At 41.0% G+C, this 17,091-nt stretch overlaps 1 protein-coding gene and 2 pseudogenes across 1 annotated transcript; 1 reads left to right on the top strand and 2 right to left on the bottom strand.

Annotated features, from left to right (window-relative positions):
* Window positions 1–781: 781 nt before the first annotated feature.
* On the top strand, window positions 782–4,692 carry LOC106600473 (excitatory amino acid transporter 1-like; annotated as a pseudogene).
* LOC106600474 (bone morphogenetic protein 2-like) lies at window positions 4,689–6,976 on the bottom strand (annotated as a pseudogene).
* A 2,919-nt stretch (window positions 6,977–9,895) lies between these two features.
* Window positions 9,896–16,742, bottom strand: pnhd (pinhead). Its single transcript, XM_082973094.1, has 7 exons — window positions 16,688–16,742; window positions 15,993–16,085; window positions 15,513–15,658; window positions 14,914–15,190; window positions 13,797–13,978; window positions 10,618–10,676; window positions 9,896–10,223 (listed from the first exon to the last, which is right to left on the bottom strand). The coding sequence occupies exons 1-7, from the start codon at window positions 16,740–16,742 to the stop codon at window positions 10,073–10,075; spliced, it is 963 nt and encodes a 320-aa protein (XP_082829220.1). The 3' UTR covers window positions 9,896–10,072.
* Between the last annotated feature and the right edge of the window lie 349 nt (window positions 16,743–17,091).

The following is a 17,091-nucleotide window of genomic DNA, read 5'->3' as shown; positions in this document are numbered from 1 at the left end:
GGTGCACTTCACAAAATAGATGGCATCATGAGGATGGAAAATTATGTGGATATATTGAAGCAACATCTCAAGACATCAGTCAGGAAGTTAGAGCTTGGTTGCAAATGGGTCTTCCAAATGGACAATGAACTCAAGCATACTTCCAAAGTTGTGGCAAAATGGCTTAAGGACAACAAAGTCAAGATATTGGAGTGGCCATCACAAAGTCCTAACCTCAATCCTATAGAAAATTTGTGGGCAGAACTGAAAAAGTGTGTGCGAGCAAGGAGGCCTACAAACCTGACTCAGTTACACCAGCTCTGTCAGGAAGAATGGGCCAAAATTCACCGAACTTATTGTGGAAAGCTTGTGGAAGGCTACTCAAAACGTTTGACCCATGTTCAACAATGCTACCAAATACTAATTGAGTGTATGTAATCTTCTGAATGTGATGAAAGAAATAAAAGCTGAAATAAATCATTCTCTACTTTTATTCTGCCATTTCACATTCTTAAAATAAAGTGATGATCATAACTGACCTAAGACAGGGAATTTTTACTTGGATTAAATGTCAAGAATTGTTCAACTGAGTTTAAATATATTTGGCTAAGGTGTATGTAAACTTCTGACTTCAACTGTAGCTATGGGAATGTATAGTCTGCGAGCATGCCTTGGAAACAGTACATGTCCTATACATTTAGATGGTATTTTGTAATTAACTTTAAAATAAGTCATATCATTGGATGACAGGTGGATATTCAGTAGTTTTGTGTTGAGTGCCTTTTCCTAATCTGAAGGAGACATGGTTGGCCTACGCCCTGAGCCCCAGACAGAACCGCACGTCAAGTAAAGATTATTCTGATGGTAATCTAAAGCGCTGGCAAATAAACAGGGAAGGACATCTGGAATATTTACATTTAAAAAAGGTGAGCAAATATTTTCTTACCATGTTAATGTTTGGATAAACACGAGTGACAGTTTTGGTAAAATTTGACAAAAGGTTTCTAACAATTGAAAATTTGATGATTATTGTTTAATTTAACCAACTTTCTATTGTGAAAGTTGGTTATGTTTTTGTTACATTCTATAGCTTATTCTATGGTATTAAAATGATCCTTATGGTCAGGTAGAAATAATAAACCATATCCTGTATCTTGACCTTGATGCCTCCCAGCTGTAATGGCTCTTCTCTGGCTGCTGAGGACATAGAAAAGAGGGATGCCCAGCCCAGAACGGGGCACAGAGACCCAGGCAGGGACAGAGCCACGGGACTCGGAGCTCTGACCATGCTATCAGCCACCTCAGGAAGAATGCCTTTGTGGTCCTCACTGTGGCTGCAGCCATAATAGGGAAGTGAAATTACATTTTCAAAATACAGAGCTCACATTTCTCTTTATTGTATAATATATACAATTCAATTATAAATGTTTCTATATTATATTGTACTGTATATTGTATTCAGAGAATTCAGGAAATAAACTGAAATTCCAATTCAATAATTGAAAGAATTACATACATTTGCAATGATTTCTCAATAAACTGAAAAGGAGAATCTATTTATATCAAAACGTTATTTTGGTTTCGTTTTTAAAAATTCAAATCACTTTCTGAATTGAGTGACTTCAATTTGTTTATTGTTAGTTTATTTCTCTCTAGGGGTTGGTGTGGGTTTCGCTCTGTGCTCCCGGGACATGACGGCCAGAGAGAATAAATATTTATCTTTCCCTGGAGAGCTGCTGATCAGGATGCTGCAGATGCTGGTGCTTCCTCTCATCGTCTCCAGTCTTGTCACAGGTAAAGGAAGTGCACATGCCCACGCATGCACGCATGGAATTACACACGTATGCATGCACGCAATCACATCCTATTATTAGACTACTATTTCAGCCATTCCTTGGTTTCTATCTTCAAGGGATTAGTTCTCTGGACAATAAAGCATCAGGGAGGATGGGTGTTCAGGCTATCATCTTCTACACCATCATCGCTGTGTTCACTAGCATCATCCTGGTGATAATACTCCAGCCAGGGAAAGGCACCTGGGCTGCAACAGCACCCTCTGGTGGCACCATTAAGACGGTGCAGACTCTAGACTCCTTCATGGATCTGGTCAGTTAAAGAACTGTTTGGATTTTTTAAAGGTAGGTGACATGAGCCTGCCTACCTTTTAATATTCCTATTTTTAAAGGTGATTCGTCATTCATAGGGGGATCAATGTTTCCCTGGTCAGCTCATGTTGTTAGGGAAAAACTCCTGACAAAATAATTGATAATGTTGTACTAAATCTAAAAGTAAGTAGAGGGTTAAGCATCTATTTTCCACATATATGTATGTATGTATTTTGTTGAGTGCTTATTGTCAGTGTTGCTCACCAAATGGTTGTTTTTCTACTAGAAACATGTTCCCTTCTAATCTGGTGGAAGCCTGTTTCAAACAGGTGAGGTCAAGCCTTTTCTTTTCCTGTATCTCAAAAGGCCCACCAAGATTAGGATTATTTGATGATTTACATATCTCTTTTCATAGGAAAATCAACGAGTAACATTAACATAAATCTCTATCAATATCCATCTAGCATAAAACCCTTTACTCCAAGAGAATCTCCAAGAAGAACATAACCACCATGGTCAATCTTGCCTAGACCAGTGGGACCATCACCTCCTCCATCCCAGACAGGGGATGGACATGATGCCTATAGCAGGCTCATCCAGCGAAATTAATGCCCTGGGTCTGGTGGTCTTCTCTACAGCCTTTGGTCTGGTCCTGGGAGGGATGAAGACACGGGGACAGCCACTGAAGGACTTCTTTGACTGCCTGAATGAAGCCATCATGCGCCTGGTCAGCATCATCATCTGGTAAGGGATTATACTGTATAGTAGTATGTATAGTTTGTTTTAAACATTGTTTATAGATAAACATTGTATACCTTTTTTCCTGAAGACCCAGGGCTACAAGAACAGGCCAATGCTTTATTTTATTTTTGTATTTTTTATTTTTACAAATTACAGTATGTGAATGGTGGAAATCTGCTGAGCTCCCTTTGTCTCTCTTCACTAATCTTGCCCCACCCTGGTCTCCATCCCACAGGTAGGAATCTTGTTCCTGATTGCTGGAAAAATCGTTGAGATGTGTGACGTTGGGGAGATGAGGGGTCAGCTAGGCATGTACACTCTGTGATAACAGGTCTGCTGGTCCACAGCCTGATCTCCCTGCCCCTGCTCTACCTCACAGGAACCCCTACCTGTTTATAGGAGGCCTGCTGCAGGCCCTACTCACTGCACTGGGCACCTCCTCCAGGTGAGGCTACTCAGGAAACACTGCACACCCTGGTGCTTTGGGTTGGACTTCAGGAAGAGGTACAACACATTATTTGCTATTATCAGTGTTATTATGTTGAATAACATAAAATAATAAACTCAGGGTCCTGATGAAGGTCTTATGATTGAAACAGAAATTCATTCATCTATCCATCCACTTATGTAATTTAGTTCCAAACCATCTGCTTCTTTCAGCCTCAGCTCTGCCACCCTGCCCATCACCTTCCGCTATCTGGAGGATACAAATGGCGTAGACAAGAGGGTGACGCGCTTCATGCTCCCCGTGGGCGCCATGGACGGGACGGAGGTCTACGAGGCTGTGGCGGCTATCCTCACATGGACCTCAACTTTGGCCAGGTCATTACCATCAGGTAGATTACGATACTGAATAATAATGGATTGGAGTTAAGATTGGAGTAATTTTATAGTCCCTGAAAATACATTTTTCTTGGTTACATTACAGTTATGTACTGTTGAAGCTAAAGTGAATTACATTGTGTTGGAGGGGGGACCAGGCAAGTTGAAGTCAGTAAACCTCAGGGCCCTATAGTCATATTCTGTAGTTATCTATCTTTGTCAAGAACCAGGCTTCCCTAATTGGAAAGCCTGATGAAGTGAATGGCAGGAAGTAGCTAGAAAGGGGTCCAAACCCGTTGTAAATCAGTGACGCCTCGCAACACGACAAACCAATCAAATGCTTTGCTTGAGCGGAGAGTATTCAAGCAGAGAGATTCTAATGCCTTCATCGACTCGATTTTGTGTATAGAGCACACTTCTGGCAAAACAGAATTAAGTTTTTCTTCCAGGTTTTCTTCCATTTGTGCTGCAAATGTGTCCTACTCGGTCGAAAAACAGTGATGAACAAAACACACAGCACCCTTTCTACAGGCATGTGGGGTGAGGGTTCTTGAAATGTTACATCCAATAATGTAGCAGACCATTCTAACCATTTCAGCTAATACAAAATTATCCAGACCTCCAAAGGAAGCGTGATAACGTGATTTCAGGATATGAATACGCGAGACTGTTTCCTGTTCCCAGCATCACGGCTACAGCAGCCAGTATCAGAGCAGCAGGGATCCCTCAAGCTGGCCTGGTCACCATGGTGATCGTACTGAACTCTGTCGGTCTGCCCACTAATGACATCACCCTCATTATAGCTTTCTACTGGTTCCTGTAGATGTCATGAAAAGTGTGTGTGTGTGTGCACATTCATGCATACGAGTGTGCGTGTTGCTGTCTGTCTGTCAACAACATTCCATATCATTGTCTTCATAATTTCTTAACCCATATTCTCTGTCTCTCCAGAGATCATCTGAGGACCACCACTAGCGTGCTGGGTGACTCTCTGGGGGTGGGCATCGTGGAGCATCTCTCTAGATTGCAGCAGTGGACCCTTTAGTTAGAGAGGTAAACCCCTCCTGCACACAGAGAATAACACAGCCTGCCACCAGTTTAGAGAGAGCTCTTTGTGAGGCTTGTATATAAGTTTCATGTGAACCTTGTGCATGAAGCCATGTCCAGGAAATGTGATATTGTTGGATGCTCAGAGACATAATGTGACCAATAGTACCCGCAAAACACCAGTCAACAGTGAAGAGGCGACTCCGGGATGCTGGCCTTCTAGGCCGAGTTCCTCAGTCCAGTGACTGTGTTCTTTTTCCCATCTTAATCTTTTCTTTTTATTGGCCAGTCTGAGATATGGCTTTTTCTTTGCAACTCTGCCTAGAAGGCCAGCATCCCGGAGTCGCCTCTTCACTGTTGATGTTGAGACTGGTGTTTTGCGGCTACTATTTAATGAAGCTGCCAGTTGAGCACTTGTGAGGCGTCAAACTAGACACTCCAATGTACTTGTCCTCTTGCTCAGTTGTGCACCGGGGCCTCCCTTTCCTCTTTCTGTTCTGGTTAGAGCCAGTTTGCGTTGTTCTGTGAAGGGGGTAGTACACAGCATTGTACGAGATCTTCAGTTTCTTGGCAATTTCTCGCATGGAATAGCCTTCATTTCTCAGAGCAAGAATAGACTGACGAGTTTCAGAAGAAAGACCTTTGTATGTGGCCATTTTGATCCTGTAATCGAACCCACAAATGCTGATGCTTCAGATACTCAACTAGTCTAAAGAAGGCCAGTGTTATTGCTTCTTTAATCAGGACAACAGTTTTCAGCTGTGCTAACATAATTGCAAAAGGGTTTTCTAATGATAACTTGGATTAGCTAACACAACATGCCATTGGAACACACCAACCTTTTCAACGGTAGTGTTTGTTAAAAGAAGATTAAAGTGATAAAATGTTATTGTAAAGACATAGTAAAATAGAATACTTAAATAGAGTAGTGATATAGTAAATTATGATTTTAGTGCAAATAAAAGATTAAGTAAAACTACACAGTGAGAATCATGTTGTAATACCAATGTAATAACACAGTTGCGTTGTCAAAATCTACCTTTGAGTGTGTTCTCCAGAGCAGCAGCACGGCGGCCGTCATTAGTGAACAGCACCAGCATGGTGGTGGTTCCTTCCTAAAATGAAACAAACTACCTTCTGATCCATCTGGCTTCCTCCTAGGGTCCACACTGTCACCAGCAGACCCAGGTTACTGCCCTCTTTAACCATCCAGGAACAAACCTTTATAGGGAGAGGGATGTGGTGGTTCGGAATGGGTGGGTGGGTTGGTGGGTGGATGAGCGAGTTAATTAATGAATGAATTACAGCTTGTGTGATGGTAAACACCTCCCAGCCAGTGGAGTGGACAGGGATCAGTCTAGAAGACTACAGCTTCTTACCCTTCGTTATGTTGCAATCTATGAGCTGGTAGACACTGATCTGTAAAGGGAAAGAATGGATTAACTTAGCTAATACTTTTGGGAGGATAAGGAACAGTTGAGTCTGTGTAGTCTAAGGAGTTGAGGGATAGTGCATGTCTGCCTAAGAGAAACAATTCAGTAATTTACCTGACAGAAGTGATGTATGTTGGAGGCCTGGGGCTGCAGTTTGAAGAGAGGTAACTCAGCAGTTAAAACCTTCTCACTCCTGGCCACTGTGGATAAATTGAACAGGAACTCCACTTGTTCATTGTGCACTGTATGGGAGAAGGATGCGTATTGTCAAGATGAGAACGCAACAAAAGTTTCCTGATGATAGATAAACTTTGGGCTTACTACCCGTGCATCATTTCTGTGTGCAATTTCTGCATAAAAGACAAATAATTTCAACCATTGTATGAAGTGAATCATACATACTGGCAGGTAGGTATAACAGAGATGATCTATGGCCAATCGTACGTTTGTCGAAGAAAATGCGAACTGTATTCCCCCCAGAATGTAGGGGTCCTTGGTAACGTCGTCCACATCTCCGACTGCGTTGTACAGGTCGAGCATGTACTGAGGCGGCTGCTTATCGCCCTTGAGGAGAGAAGGGTCCTCATACCAAAAACCTCCAGGAGCCTCTTGATAGCAGCTAAACGCACTTCTTCAGATTTGTTCTCCATGGAAAAGTGATTTTCCAAATGTAGTGATGGTTTTGCAGTAGCCAAGCCCACTAACGTGGCGATGATCATGGCAACAGGTAACTTTTCAGAGTGGTGATGCATTATTATTGTTGTGGGTCCTTGAAGCATCAGTGTCTTGTCCTCCAGCAGTCCCAAGTTTTTATCAAATGCTCCAGCATTGGCTACAGTGCTCTTAAACCCTCGGACAACAACCATAAAAAAAGAATGCTCTTTAGTCGCAAATGTAAACCAACAATCAGCGATTGTAAAGGAAGGCTAATTTAACAAGGTGTGAACCCGATTGTAGATTTCATTCAAACGTTCCTCTCAATGTCTGATGAGAAAAAAATTATGTTTTCATGGTAATTTGGGTCAAATTAAAACATTAAATGTAAAAGATCCAGAAAATGCTTAAACCTTTCTGTAGACAGCATACCTGAGGAAGAGGTTAACCTCCACCAAATGAATCCATTCATTTAGACAAATGGGGATAATGTCTTACGGGAACAACAATTAGCCTACTTGTATAAACATAAGGAGGCCACCTATTTGGGGATGTACACTTCATTTACATTTTAATTATGTCTTGGCAGCTGGTCAAACACAACACCAACTATTTTGACCTCGCTAAACTCAATTTTAAAATCCTGCTACAATAATTGAACCCATCTCTAAATGTGTAAATTCAACATTTATTAGTGTGGATAAATTCAGGCTTGTGCGCCCTCGTGGAATTAAGGGATTTTACAGGATGCATTACAGTTGGCTTTTTTAGTTCCAGTAAGCTATTAATCATTTATATCCAGACTAGAACACTCTTGTAAAATATCTTAATCAACTTTTTTGATTGCCAATTGTGTGTGGCAATCGAATTGTGTTGCTAAATGTAGTCTTTCACGTTCAGCTGTTTTCGACTATTGTAGCAGTCTCTATCTTCTTACACATGGGCTATTTTAGCAACAGAACTAGGCACTAGATTGGTTTTTATTATTCATGTATTATTTACATTATGTTGTAGTTATCATTATTACTGGTTAACAAAAGTTTTATAGTGAGTATTAAGAACTACCGGTGGTATGCCTTTTGGTTCCTTTCATCATTACACACATGTTTTTAGCAAATTGAGAAAAAGTCCTGTAAAATGAAGAATTTGTAAAATGGCAGTCACCACTTGGGTGGTAGTTAGCAAATAGTTTTAAAAAATGCAGTGCCTTAGACTGCTGTGCCACTCGGGAGGCCTGTGACGGATCCCCCTGTTACTGCTGCTCATTCTGTTCATAAATTCCGGAGGTCTACTTCACCGGCTTTCTAGGCTTCACTGAACAGGATTTATTATCATCAACCTTGAACTGTCTGATTACACTCACCTGATTCCCATTTCCCCTGATTGTTATGTTATATATGTGCCCTCTGTCTTTGTCAGTTATTGATCCCATGTCTGTTGGTTGTGTGAGTACTTATGCGTTGGTGCAGCTGTTATGCTGCGTGCTTTATATATTGTGTATTACGGGTATCGTCCGGTGTCGTTCAATGTGGTTTACCCTCGTTCTTTTGTTTGGGTACAGCTCAGTGTTTTTGTATATGTGTTTGTTTTGGGTGTATTAAAAACCCCTATTGTGTAATCCTGCACCTGTCTCCAAATCCTTTATACCAGTGTGACAAGGCCTAAAATTCAATGTTCCTTAGTGGGCTAGTTACATTTTTGACTTAAATCTGCTTTTAGATCTATGGTAAAAACATAGCCACCCTTTGCCTTGATGACAGCTTTGCACACTCTTGGCATTCTCTCAACCAGCTTCACCTGGAATGCTTTTCCAACAGTCTTGAAGGAGTTCCCACATATGCTGAGCACATGTTGGCTGCTTTTCCTTCGCCCTGCAGTCCAACTCATCCCAAACCATCTCAATTGGGTTCAGGTCGTGTGATTGTGGAGGCCAGTTCATCTGATGCAGCACTCCATCAGTCTCCTTCTTGGTCAAATAGCCCTTAGACAGCCTGTGTTTCTTGGCCCAAGCAAGTCTCTTCTTATTATTGGTGTCCTTTAGTAGTGGTTTCTTTGCAGCAATTCGACCATGAAGGCCTGATTCACGCAGTCTCCTCTGAACAGTTCATGTTGAGATGTGTCTGTTACTTGAACTCTGTGAAGCATTTATTTGGGCTGCAATTTCTGAAGCTGGTGACTTTAATGAACTTATACTCTGCAGCAGAGGTAACTCTGGGTCTTCCTTTCCTGTGGCAGGCCTTGTGAGAGCCAGTTTCATCATAGCGCTTGATTGTTTTTGCTACTGCACTTGAAGAAACGTTCAAAGTTCTTGAAATTTTCCCACATTGACTGACATTCATGTCTTAAAGTAATGATGGACTGTCGTTTCTCTTTGCTTATTTGAGCTGTTCTTGCCATAATATGGACTTGGTCTTTTACCAAATAGGGTTATCTTCTGTATACCACCCCTACTTTGTCCCAATACAACTGATTGGCTCAAACACATTTAGAAAGACATTACACAAATTAACGTTTAACAAGGCACACTTGTTAATTGAAATGCATTCCAGGTGACTACTTCATGAAGCTGGTTAAGAGAATGCCAAGAGTGTGCAAAGCTGTCACCAAGGCAATGGGTGGCAACTTTGAAGAATCTGAAATATAACATATATTTTGATTTGTTTAACACTTTTTACTACATGATTCCATGTGTTATTTCATGGTTTTGATGTCTTCACAATTATTCTACAATGTACAAAATAGGAACAATAAAGAAAAACTCTTGAATGAGTAGGTATGTCCCAATTTTGACTGGTTCTGTTATGGGAGAATTTGGGCCAGTTTGGGGTTCACTCAATAATTTCATGGCTGATAGCCAGTTGATGAATGGTTTTGGAATACGTTTTATTTAGAAAATTATTTTATACATATATTACATACAATACAAGAATATTTCCAGCAATTTGTTGCAATGAGATCATTAGCTCTACACTGTGGAGAAACTAATTGTATAGGACTGCAGTCTAAACCGAGGAAGAATTGAAGACCCCACACAAATATAATCCCTAGCCCCTAATCCTTGGGCACTTTATGTGGCACTTCAATGCTGCATTTAGATAGACAAGTGGATTGGCAAGTGAGATTACAATCATTCATTGCTTTTACCTATCAAAGTATTTGAGATCTACATTACTTGCTAAGGGTTAGAGACTATAAGGGTTGTTTCTGGTCCTGACAGGGCAGAAGCCTCTTGTTCTCAGGGGATATCAGTGTGTTTCTGCTCCACTAGAGGGCATCATACTGAGGACTGGTTCAGGACTGACAGAAACAAGAGGAGATGGAAAGAACTGTACGGATCTGGCCATGCTGGTTGAGGGACATGTGGCTGTCGTAGCCCCGAGGGACACAAGAGTTGGTGGGTCTCTCTGCCCACAGATAGCACACTTCGGAATCAGAGTGGCTTCTGCAATACAGAGAAAGAAAACAGAAGTTGTAAGACTGAACATTTGTCATAAAAAAGCAATCCAAATACTGAAGTCTTATCTATTTCTCTGGCAGACACACTTTCAAATGTTAAAATATAGACCTATCCCTAAAATATACACCGAAATCACAAATCAAAACTTGAAAATGGAAAATACCTTGAGGACAATTGGGAGGGAGTGTAAATCAGAAACCAAACCAAACAAGCCGTATTTAAACCACAACAGCTACACTTTATGGGTATTACAGAGTGTTAGAGCTATAAGCTAGCAGGCAGTTGTTAGGATAGGGGTGGTAGAATGATGGAGGAGGAGAAGAGAGGAGGGCTGGGGTGCTTCAGGGAGGGAGGGAGCAGCTGCATGTGTTCAGCTTACCTGAGAAGACAGCGGTTTCCTGTGGTGCAGCCTCCTAAACATCTGCCCACGTCTATTTCCTGTTGGAACATTAGCAATACAGAGACAAGGCCATCAGCAATCAAATCACCACTGGCTGAAAACACCAGCCAGGCCAACCCACCAGCAGGGAGGGGGGATCTATGTTAAATGCTTTGATTTAACACCTGCAAGTACCATTTGTGTTTCCTCTCCTCACACCTTTTGTGAGAGGGGGTAGCAGACAGTCTATAGCCCTCGAATTCAAATCTGGACCTTGAAGCCAGTTCCACTGCATTTTTTTCATTTTTCCCCTCTTTTCCCCTCTAATCAGATACTTATTTAGACCTGGGACCCCAGGTGGGTGCAATTCATTATCAGGTAGAACAGAAAACCAGCAGTAGTCCAGACCTCGTAGGGCAAGATTTTAACAGACCTGGGAATTAGATTAGTTAAATAACTATATTTTGTCAGCTCTGTCTTTGTCAACAAACAATATTGCAAAAAATTAATACAAAAATACTTAGTCTTAAACAATAGTAGTAAATACAATTTACTTAAACAAGAAGGTGCTGCAGGTTGAGGTTTTTATTTTTTTATTTTATTTTTATTTAACCTTTATTTAACTAGGCAAGTCAGTTAAGATCAAATTCTTATTTACAATGATGGCCTACCCTCCGGACAAACCCTCCCCTAACCCGGACAACACTGGGCCAATTGTGCGCTGCCCTATGGGATTCCCGATCATGGCCAGTTGTGACACAGCCTGGGAACGAACCATGGTCTGTAGTGACGCTGCAATGCAGTGCCTTAGACCTCTGTGCCACTCGGGAGGCCTAAAATGGAATGTTCCTTCGTGGCCTAGTTACAGTTTTGACTTAAATCGGCTTTGAAATCTATGGCAAGACTTGAAAATGGTGAACCCCCTTGTACACACTTGAACCCTGTGTATTTTTTGTTTGATCTTATATATGCATGTGCCTTCAGAAAGTATTTACACCCCTTTGACCTTTCCACATTTTGTTGTCTTACAAGTGGGATTAAAATGTATTTAATTGTCATTTTTTTTGTCAACGATCTACACAAAATACTCTGTATTGTCAAAGTGTAGGAAAAATCGAACATCTGTAAAAAATAAACACTAATATATCTTGATTAGATAAGTATTCAACCCCCTGAGTCAATATGTGTTAGAATCACCTTCGCCAGCGATTACACCAGTGAATCTTTCTGGGAAAGTCTCTAAGAACTTTGCACACCTGGATTGTAGAATATTTGCACATTATTCTTTTCAAAATTCTTCAAGCTCTGTCAAGATGGTTGTTGATCACTGCAAGACAGCCATTTTCAAGTCTTGCCATAGAATTAAAAGCCGATTTAAGTCAAAACTGTAACTAGGCCACTAAGGAATATTTAATGTTGTCTTTCAGGAACATTCAATTTTGTCTTGGTAAGCAACTCCAGTGTATATTTGGCCTTGTGTTTTATGTTATGGTCCTGCTGAAAGGTGAATTTGTCTCCCAGTTTATGTTGCAAAGCTAACTGAACCAGGTTTTCCTATAGGATTTTGCCTAGATAACAAGCATACCCATAACATGATGCAGCCACCACCATGATTGAAAACATGAAGAGTGGTACTCAGTGATGTGTTGTATTGGATTTGCCCCAAACATAACGCTTTGTATTCAGAACATTAAGTTCATTTCTTTGCCACATTTTTTGCAGTTTTACTTTAGTGCCTTATTGCAAACTTATTGCATGTTTTGAAATATGTTTTATTCTGTACAGGCTTCCTTCTTTTCACTCTGTCAATTAGGTTAGTATTGTGGAGTAACTTCGATGTTGTTTATCCATTCTCAGTTTTCTCCTATCACAGTAACTGTTTTAAGTCACCATTGGCCTCATGGTGAATTCCCTGAGCATTATCCTTCCTCTCCGGCAACTGAGTTAGGAAGGACGACTGTATCTTTGTAGTGACTGGGTGTATTGATACACCATCCAAAGTGTAATGAATAACTTCACCATGCTCAAATTGATATTCATTGTCTGCTTTTAATTTTTTTTTACCTTCCTACCAATAGGTGCCCTTCTTTGCGAGCCATTGGAAAACCTCCCTGGTCTTTGTGGTTGAATCTGTGTTTGAAATTCACTGCTCGACTGAGGGACCTTATAGATAATTGTATGTGTGGGGTACAGAGATGAGGTAGTCATTCAAAAATCATGTTAAACACTATTATTACACACAGACTGAGTCCATGCAACTTATTATGTGACATGTTAAGCAAATGTTTACTCCTGAACTTATTTAGGCTTACCATAACAAAAGGGTTAAATACTTATTGACTCAAGACATTTCAGCTTTTCATTTGTAATTCATTAGTAAACACTTTTTAAAACATAATTCCACTTTGACATTATGTGGTATTGTGTGTAGTGACAATGTTTTTTTACATTTAATCCATTTAAAATTCAGACTGTAACCCAATAAAATGTCAGTCAAGGGCTGTGAATACTTTCTGAAGGCAGTGTAAGTGTTTTGTTCGCAATGTGCCCCATAAAAAGCCACTGTGCACATAGCATCCATCCATTTAAACTTTTCAATTTTTTTGGAGCTGAACCCATTGAAGAGACTCCATCTCTTTATTTCCCAGCCAAAGAGACAGATAACACTTTTTTGGGCTGTCACAGACGTGTACATTAAGAGTACAACATTTCACACCTGCTGTGTCTGACTGTGCGGTGCCAACCAGTGGGGAGTGGTTTGGATGTGCGGGGAAATTGATTAAAGTGGGCCAATAACCTTTTACTTCCAGATCTATCTGACAAATGGAGGTGACTTGTTAGTGTGTCTGACACTCAGATGGAATCACTAACTTCCTCTGCTCTCTGATTAAACATCTGATTGGTGTGAAGCTGCCTAACTGATAAATTAATAAGATCAGGGTTAATCTTATGTAGTCTGTGCATATCTTTAAAGTTCATTATTAAAAAAAGAAGAGTGGCAAAATAGTTTCTATAAAGAATGAGACCAAAAGACAAGTAAAAAAGCATAGGTGTTACTGCAAGCTTTTCTTTTTGCTATTTTTTTTATGATAAAGTAAATGATACATTCCTAGAGTTGGCATATTGACAGGGCAGGGCGTTGCTAATAAAAAAGACAGGATACCGGAACGTGAGCTCACCTTGAGTTTCTCCTCTTTGACTCCGTTAGCATCATAGACTATTTCATAGTAGTACTCCATGTAGGGAACTCTATAGCAGCTCTTACTCAGCTCACAGACCTCCACCGTCTGGACCAGGTCTACCTTGTTAGGGGTCTCCACTAAGGCCGAGTCAAATTTAGTGGGCACGCAGGAGAACCCATCTGAGAAGGAAATAGTTATTCAATATTATTAGAGTTACTTAGATTCTGAACATGATCATGAACCATGATGATTGTCTGTTTCATGAGCTCTGTGTCCATTAACTGTTTCAGTCTGATATTTGTTATTCAAATGCTATTGTCTTCCATGCGTCCTGTGATATGGACTTTGTAATTATGCTACCACTGAATTATTAGTAGAACTTTACCATTAGGAACTTATTTTTGTGTGCAAATTGTTGGTACAGCAATGAGTGCTATGAAAAATGTTATACCATGTATTACAGCAATGACACAAAATAAATAAGGTTTGAATTTAGGAACACAAGGACATATATGTATCAGTGGTTGTGGGAGACAAAAAATAATAATCTACTCTCTCTGGGCTCAATCCTAACCCCTATGCGAGCAACACTTTTATGCACATTGTACATTTGTACATTATCTCCCATACCTGTTTTTTTTTTACGCATTACGTTTTTGCGACCATAAAGTTTCAATAAGGACTGACTGCGGCCTGCATCCAGGTAAACTCCAGGGAAACTCCAGGGAAGAACCGCCCAGGGAAGAACAGCCCAGGGAAGAACAGCCCAGGGAAAACCAAGCCCCCTCTTTGTCAGGTTAGGATAATTAATGTACCAGGTAAGGATAATTAACGTAGTAGGTTAGGAGAACTAACGTAGCAGGTTAGGATAATTCAAGTATAAGGTTAGGATAATTAGCAGAGCAGGATATGAGAACTAACACAACAGGTTGGGTGAATTAGGTTAAGGTTAGGATCAGGGTTAGGTTTAGCTACAATGCTACAGTCGACCCGTAGAACGAGCAAGTAGCCGGGAGACAACAGAAAGAGAAGGCACTTCTTCTCTGGACGCGGTCAGACCCTTCTCAAAATGTTGGCTGTTTTTGTAGTCATTCAGAAAGATAAGCCTACACACCTGGAGAACCTTTCGAACCCGAACAGCTTCCCACATCGATGACAGTCTCGTATGGGGTCTTAAAGAAGTAGGTTTTGAGTGCCGGAACCCGGACACATTGGGTCAGTTTGTTTTCACAGTGGCATTCCTCTATGACCTCAACCTCCCGGGGACCCTTGAACAGCAGCATCTGGTCCACCCTCACCCCGGTCGGCTCACAGTTATGGTTCACCCCGCAGGATGTAACCTGACCAGAACCCTTGGCACTGATTGGAGTGGTAGGTTTGCGGACCTTTACCTTTTATAATGGGAAAAATAGAAGACATGTCAAGAGATGTTTTTAGTCAAGACTATAGGCCTATTAAGTTGTAATGGTGTTCTTATCTTGGGTCTTAGCACCCGAATGTTGAGATAATAATGTCCCTAGTAATGCAACAATATAGTAACCATATTTAACTAAGAAAAAAAGTTACTTTTGTCTTCATCGAATATATGTTTGTATTTTATTGATCAAATTCTCAAATAAGGAGGCCTGATTTTATTCCTTAGAATTCCTGAACTCTTTACAATCCTGAAGTTGTAGCGCTCTCTTTTGGTCATTTGAGGAACTGCTCAATTACTTTTTTGCTCCTGAGGTACTCCAACATGGAGGAATGTTTGGAATAGCCCTGCTGTAGTCCAGCCTCATGTGATGTCCTGCTTTGTTCTCCCCCACAATGCGTCCTGCACATCCCCACATCCACACTCACAGGACTACCAGAGATGTCTGAGGACACAAGGTAAACAATCCATGATAACAACAATCATTGCTACGCCCCCCAATTTCTCTCCCCCCAAATTCTGTAAGCCCCTAAACGTCTATATGGAAGCATGTATCTTACACCAATGTACATGAAGATATCGTTTTGATTGCATAAGTCTATGATAAAACAAGGGAATGTATAGTCAAGGGTTTTTGGAAGACTTTACATTGTAGTAGCCTAGTCCCTTGGGAAGAGTTGGCTACAGTATGGGACTAGACTCTGATAGTACCACTTTAGAAGTCATGTATGGGGAATGAGACAGTGCTGCCCTTTTATGGTGCTTTACCATTGATTTACCTTGGCCGATGTAAACAAAGTGGCTCTGTCTCTTGCAGCAGGCTCTCAGTGCAAACGGGTTCCTGTGCTCCACATGTTTGTTCAACAAGGAAGCTGCTGGATAAGATAAACACAGACACATCAACACCTTGTACTGTGCAGTCCAAGGTCACATCAGCATTCCTGAGCTGTCAGGGCTCTGATTCCTTGGTCAAGTATAATATCATCTCAGAGTAGGAGTGCTGCTCTAGGATCAGATCCTCCCTTTCCATTAATTATGGAAGGCCCGGACCTTAGTGGTCATGGCCAGTTCCAGGACACTACCTAATAATAAAGTGACATACAACATTCTCACGTATAGCATGTATGTATTCACAAAGTGATTTGGCTGATTTGAACTGCTATAAAACTAGTAAAATCCTTTGGTTTTCTTCTAAGAACCACATCATAGGCAATATCTATAATATAGCACATCACACAACAAGGTTCTGAAAATCAAACAGTTTAAATCAAACAGCCAGTATCAGACTCAGATACACATCAGCAGGTCACACGGCTGTTCTGTTCACACTTTGTACCAGTGCCTTGGTTCTACTGTGTATCAAAATGGATTATAAAGTCTTAATGTTGATTGAAGTCCATCAGTAGGTATCATCACTGTACACAATTGAGCTTTATGGTCAAATAGAGAAAGACAAACAAACAACAGTACTTACAGGCTATGTTGAGAGCCCACAGAATGAGCAGTAGGTAGGGCTGCAGTATATCCATGGTAAATACGCCTTATGCTCCCTTATGGTTCCTCCTCAAAGCACAGCTTCCCTGATAGCTAGTTCCTGACCGAGTGACCTGTTGGTCTCCACACCCTCTGATATTTATATGGGATCAAGCTTTGGTCACAAATGTCACCACCAGCCCAAGGACCCTCTCTGCAAGTGGTGTGGAGCTAAAAAGGGCAAGCTAATCAAATTTCCATGGTGGTAGGGGACAAGGATGGGTCCTAAAAGGCGGGGGTCATCATTCACATCAAAGGGATGATATCCAAAGTATGGAGTTTTCTTTTCACCCCAGCCGGCTGGCTGGGCTGGCCCTTGTATATATGCCGTGGGATCCCATTGGT

Source organism: Salmo salar, chromosome 03, assembly GCF_965601325.2.
Source record: "Salmo salar chromosome 03, fSalSal1, whole genome shotgun sequence".
Taxonomy (NCBI): domain Eukaryota; kingdom Metazoa; phylum Chordata; class Actinopteri; order Salmoniformes; family Salmonidae; genus Salmo; species Salmo salar.
The sequence above is the reverse complement of the archived record's forward strand: the minus strand, read 5'-3'. Positions and strand labels throughout refer to the sequence as shown.